At 38.7% G+C, this 6,271-nt stretch overlaps 2 protein-coding genes across 3 annotated transcripts in view; both read right to left on the reverse strand.

Moving 5' to 3' along the window:
- LOC109956144 (sodium/potassium/calcium exchanger 3-like) overlaps window positions 1–6,271 on the reverse strand; it is a 28,437-nt gene that overhangs the window by 3,371 nt on the left and 18,795 nt on the right. The window contains exon 18 of one of the 2 annotated variants that reach the window (XM_020593045.1): window positions 1,495–1,587. The exons of the other annotated variant lie outside the window; for it this stretch is intronic. The gene's annotated coding sequence lies outside the window, so the exon portion shown is untranslated. The remainder of the gene's footprint in view (window positions 1–1,494; window positions 1,588–6,271) is intronic. 2 annotated transcript variants of the gene reach the window in all.
- LOC109955387 (oxidoreductase NAD-binding domain-containing protein 1-like) lies at window positions 3,634–5,402 on the reverse strand. Its single transcript, XM_020591518.1, has 4 exons — window positions 5,384–5,402; window positions 4,484–4,827; window positions 4,189–4,297; window positions 3,634–4,027 (listed from the first exon to the last, which is right to left on the reverse strand). The coding sequence occupies exons 1-4, from the start codon at window positions 5,400–5,402 to the stop codon at window positions 3,870–3,872; spliced, it is 630 nt and encodes a 209-aa protein (XP_020447174.1). The 3' UTR covers window positions 3,634–3,869.

A 6,271-nucleotide genomic window follows, 5' to 3' on the forward strand; every position in this document is an offset into this window, starting at 1 on the left:
GGAGATTGGATATTGGTCTATAATTAGCTAGGACACCTGGGTCAAGAGTAGGCTTTTTGAGTAGAGGTTTAATTACTGCAAGTTTAAAAGCCTGTGGAACATAACCTGTTAATAGAGAGAGGTTAATCCGATCTAGTATGGATGTGTTGATTAGGGGAAAGACGTCTTTGAGCAGCCTTGTCGGGATGGGGTCCAGGAGACATGTTGATGACAGAAAAATGATGGTTCCAGCTTTTCAGATGGAGACAGTTGTTGCTCTTCTGTGTCATGTCAACAAGCAAACTGAAGATGTGACAATAGGCTTGTTTTTCCATTTTATACTGTAGATTAAAGATAAAACACAGGAGATTAATTGATAATAATATTTGCATGCAGATTGCACCTGTATGAACATATACACACTCACATCTGGTGTTTTTGTTGTATTGTTAGTTTTTTTTTTTTTTTTTTTTTAGTGTTTATATAGTTGGTATTTTCTTAAAATTTATATTACCTGGTAATCCATTGGTATTGGGAGTTTTTATAGTAGAATTTTGTAAAGTCTATCGTATAACAAAAACCTCAAGTATATTGCTCCTAATGCATTCTATGTACTGTATTGACTTCTATTTTTGTTATGACCATGACTTGTTTGAATTTATTTGATTCATCTGATATGTCAGACCTCCATTATGAGTATTTGTAAAATGATGTACTTTGTTGTACTGTTTTTATTTTTACATGTTTTTTGGTATTGAAACTGACTTAGCCTGATTAAAGTAAAAATCACTTTGAATTAAGTTTCCATAGTCTTTTCTTAAATACATTATTACTAGCATATTTAAAGGCATTAAAAATCAAGTATTCCTCCCTGTTGTATTTGTATAAACATTCAAATATATTTTAACCGGTGTTGCTTAAAAGTGGGTACTTGATTGTTATTTTTGTTGGTGCATGTAACCCAGAGTCGCATCAGATGTACAAACTGTACATTTTCCTGTTGATACAAAATGATAAAGACCTGGGATTCCAAGGCCACATACTGTAAGAGCCACTCTGAGGCTTAACAGGCCTGATGGTTTGTAGCTGTCGTAATTCCTACTGACCACCACTGAAGTTGGTCATCAGGGTCCTGATTTCAGCACCTGGACAGCTCCTTTCAATCAGATGAGCATTGTGTAACTGTCCCTGGTGCTGAAGAGATTCAGTGTGACTCTGGATTACATACAGTTAGACCGCTGGGGGACACTACAGGACACACAGTTTTAACAGGGGGAACACATCTTGAGGAAGGAACGCATACGATACAACACCAGCCCTGAATGTTTCCACACAGAATGCGACTACACAGCAAAAAATGAGGGACAAAATACACAGCCCTCGTTCTGTGTGAAACACCCTTCCAAAGTTTGTCTGAACCTGAAGTACAGCTTCAATAATTCAAGTCGGTGTCTTTCAAAGTTACAGTTAAGACAAATTTTTGCTCTTTTGTTTCCCAGGAAAGTAGTTCCTCACCGAGCTGCAGTAGAGTATATTGTAGTAGTAGGAGCATGCATGTTCAGCCACCAGACTATCTGCCAGATTGTGGTCCACGAGGGCACTCGCAGCCTGTAAACATGCATCAGCCAGTTTATCTATACATACAGCTGCTTTTTGTTGTGATCAAATAGACAATATGTGGTAGTACAAAGGTACATCTTTGTAAAACTTGGACATTTGAGGAAACTGTAAGGGAACAATTGTAATTTTCCAAAACATGCCATAGCAGTTTAGAATGCAATCAGGCACTATTCAGTCTGAAGTATTGGATATACAGACTATCCATCATAGGCTGTATTTAGTGTTTGGTGGTTATAGGCTATGCAACACTTGCCTGTGACAGATGCCATTTTGTTGTACTCAAATACGAATAAAAAGTCTGCTTAGATTTAAGTATGACATTACCCAGCCAGATTCAGGAGCAAAATATTGAACCATGTTTACCTACTGTACAGTTGTGGTAAAAAGAAAGTACACCCTCCTTCAGAAAATGTTTACTTCAAGTTATAGTTGCTAAGGGTGTTTCTAAAGTTTACTGAATTATAGAGTAGTTTTATTTTCCCGCCTGGTTTCGGAATGTTGGTTTACTTTTGGAGAACAGTGACTACATATTGAAATCTGTTTTTTTTTTTTTGTCACCCGAGTTTTTGTTTGTTTGCTTATAGTAATTGGTGAGGAGCATACAATTGGTTCTTAGCCCCTGATAAATAAAAACACAGAATTGAAAGAGGGTGTACTTTTTTTTTTTTTTTTTTTTTTTTTTTTTTTTTTTTTTTTTACCATGACTATGTGTTTTTCATATACATTATCCAAATAATCTATTACATTTGGAAATTAGACTAACATTACTGATGTGGGCTGCATATAAAATAAAGAAAACTATCCACTTTACAATCATTCATTTGACTGTCTCTGTATTTTTGTGTTGCAGACTATAAACAATTTAATCCTTTCTACCAGTTAAAGTACCTGTCAGGATCCAGTATAATCAGTACAATGCAGTATTCTCTTTGTCAAAAAGTGATTAAACCCAATATCTTGCTACTGAAAGGGCTATTCTGTCTCACATTACCTTTATTCACTCTTCTGGGTATTCTTTTAAAAATTACAAACCACCCAGTACCTTCGTACCAATATAAGTACTTCTAAAGACAAGACCCAGAACTGAGGACTTTACTCCCGTTCTTAAATCCTTACACTTGCTGCCAGTTACCTACAGAATCAATTTTAAGGTGCAAATGCTAGTTTAAAAATCACTCGGTGGTATGGGGCCAAAATACAAGTCTGATCTCCTTGAAGAACACAAACCCAACAGCCCTCTAAGACCCTTAGGAGGCAGTCAGGTGGCAGAACTTCAGGTCAGACCCAAACAGGGTGAAGCTGCTTTTAGCTGCTATGCTGCACACAGAGGGAACCAACTTCCTGATGACCTTAAATGTGCCCCAACTCTGCCACTTTAAAGTCTAAACTGGAAACTGTTTTCCTGTTCCTTTGATTGATTGGTGTCAATGTAACATTTGTTTCATCTGTTGCATTCTGGGAAACTTGTTTATTTCCTTTTTATGTATTTTACTAAAATAAAAAGCTATTTACCTTGGAAAAGTAAAAACTTAACCCTATAAAACCATTTGTATCATATTTGATACATGAGGTTTCTGAGCAAAAACAATCACCAAAAATGCCCCATGTATCAAATGTGATGCAAAAGAAATAGAAATAATCTAAATAATATGGCACCTTTATTCTTATATGCCTGGACTGTCTGTCTATGCATATATGGCAAATACAAATCTTGAATTTCGAATCATGAATTTTATTTTGGATTTTGTTAAAAGGTTTAATAAACATCTCAGTTCCAAAAAATTAGAATGTTCTGGCTATTTTTTTATATGTTGGGCTTTACAGGGTTAACTCAGTTTAATACAGTTTTGCAAATTTTTGGGTAAAACCAAATACCAGCTATTAATTTAAGAAAAATTTCAGACTGGAAACGCGGCTGAATTGGGAGATGTGTACAATTAATCATGCAGTAAACCTGCAGGGCTCTGAATTTACAGAACTGTTGAGACATTCAGTGAAGCAAAGAGCTCAGCATGTTGAGCATTTGCTGTCATCTTGTTTAGATAATAAGAAGTAAAACGTCTCCACTGTCTTTGTGAGTCAGCTACCAGCTGAAGACTGGGTGGTACCGTCTGCCTATTATTGATCAGACACAGGATACATTTCTTCAAGTATCTGCGGACTCAGTGTCCATATCAGTGAAATATTTCAGCTGATTCCATTCTCATACATTCCATGCAGTACAGAGCCAGGAGGAGAACCCTGTAGGTCTCTGGGGCCTGCAGGAGATTCTACCACCACTTCTCAAAAATGATCCTCTCTTTTGTGAGGTTGAGGTCCCTGAGGGTTTTTGAAATTGCTTCGATCATGGGTGGGGGCCCGCACAAGTAACACAAAGTCCTCTGTGGGTCCACGTGAGCCCGCAGCTCCTCCTCTGTGATTCTCCCACCTAGGGGAGACACAAGAGAAGTTGATCAGTTACCTATTCCATCCAAGTCTCGCATGTGGAGCTTTGATGGTGGCTGTTCTACACTGATAAATCAACAAAGACAGACCGTGGAACAATATGACAGTCACTCAATCATGCCCGGTGCGTTTGTTTGGACTTACAGTTGACAAATGGCTTGATGTGTGGCTCGACGTCTGTGTTCTGTTGTGTGACGTGGAAGTTACAAGAGACCTTGTCAGGAAACTCCCGGCACACGTCAATGATGGAGTGCTGGGAACACAGAAGGTAAGTAGTAATGCATTTCTTATAAAATGTCTCCTTATATGCTGAAACACACCCTCCTGTATATTGCAGACATATATGTAAACACACTCTCCTACAATAAAGTCACAAATCAGTTTCCTAAAAATCCAGACATCAATCTTTGACCAGTGCAGTACTGCATGAACACCATACCTTAAACAGCAGTTCCTGGGTGTTCTTGGCACTGTAGCATAGGTGAGCAGACCCTATGTTGTAGTCCCGACCACCTGATACACGGTTAAGATGGAGCAGATCTGTGGCGTGAAGCAGAATAGAGTACAGGGGATTGATCCCAACGCCGCCGGCCACCAGCAGCAAATCCACAGAAGGATCAGAAGGCAAAGGGTGGAAGAAGAAGTCTCCGCCGACACGCATGGCCACATGGGAGCCTGCTGTACACTGCCATGTAGGACAGAGGAGAAAGCATTCAAAATATGCACAGAAATGAAAAGACAGGTGATAGTGACAGACCTCCAGCACTGCTGTGTGCTCAGCAACTCAATTACACCTTTGAGACATGAAAATATATTCTATGAAAAGTACAGTATTTCTTTAAGCACTTCTGAGGAGCCTCAGGAAACCGTAAAGAAGACACTTAAATCAACACACACACACACACAGCAAACCACTCCTAAGGTATGAGTGAAAGCAATTTTGAAGTCAAAAGAAAAAATAAATATGCCTTCGCCTGACTTTGTACACACACGTATGTACTTAATAATGCTTGTACTCTTGATCTGCTGTCACAGGCCCTCCGCTACTCCTTCCTCACAATATCAAACACATCACACCGCTTTCTGTTACTTATTTACACACGGTGCAGTAGCTCAGAGCTGTTTATTGGATCTCATCATCATCAAACAGAAGCTACAAACATGCAGAGTACAGAAAGGGAATGGTGAGCTTGAAGTAAACATCATACAAAAACTCACACGCTAGATTAAAAAAATACTTTGATAACTTACTTGAATAACTGGGTGAATGGAATGTTACTCATTAGCTACAAAGATCTTTCTAGATTTTGATAGTGACAGGTTTTCAACCTCTATTCACCCTGTGTAGACCTGCACATTTATATTTCACTTGTACTATGTGGCATTCATGTGGACGGCAAAGTAAGAATTTCATTGTACAGGGAAACACGTTTCCTAGCTGTGCATATGACAAATAAACACTTTGAACTGTGAGTACATGAGAGTGACTTGGTCCTGTCACCGGATTTGGAAACAGTCTAAAAGAAAACCAGCCCCCCATGACTCTGTATTGGACAAACCAATAATGTTTCATTCTCTCAAGCCGTGACTGATGATCCTCAACTGAGCCTTAAAAATCCCCAATCAGTTTTGACCACTCTACTCAACACAGGGTTGAGGTATGAGAAGAAATTAGTGGGAATTACAGTAGCAGCAACTTTAAATGCTCATTAAATACAATTATTATTAGGATTTATCTGATGTTTCACCATCTTTGTCTTTCTCCAGCCACTGTTGTACTACAGTGAGGGAACGCAAAGCACAGCACCTCCAACACCTAGCATACATTGTTGGAGACAATCGGATGCTGACAGTGGGAAAGACCTTCGCAGAGCATTATGTCGTTGCTGTCAGCCAGATGTCAGTGGATGCTGCACCCAAAGTCAGGTGAGTTACCAGGCGTTATATGATCCTTAGTAGTAGCTGCTTGTTCCTGTCAAAAATGTTGTCTGTTCAGTCTTAGAATCTTAAAACCTTCTGGACATTGTGCTTGTACACAAAACAAAAAAAAAAGTTTTTCTTTCTAGGCACCATGGACAAACAATGCTCCAGGGACTTGTCCACTAGAAGGAGTTTATGGCCCTGTGGAGTAAGGTTGTCCTAGACAAAGACAGAACTCCCCCGTAGAAGGTTCTGAAGAAGATAATAAATAAAACATTTATTTGATTTAAAAAAAAAAAAAATTATC

The sequence above is a fragment of the Monopterus albus genome, unplaced genomic scaffold (genome assembly GCF_001952655.1).
Source record: "Monopterus albus unplaced genomic scaffold, M_albus_1.0 scaffold2.1, whole genome shotgun sequence".
In the NCBI taxonomy this organism is placed as follows: Eukaryota; Metazoa; Chordata; class Actinopteri; order Synbranchiformes; family Synbranchidae; genus Monopterus; species Monopterus albus.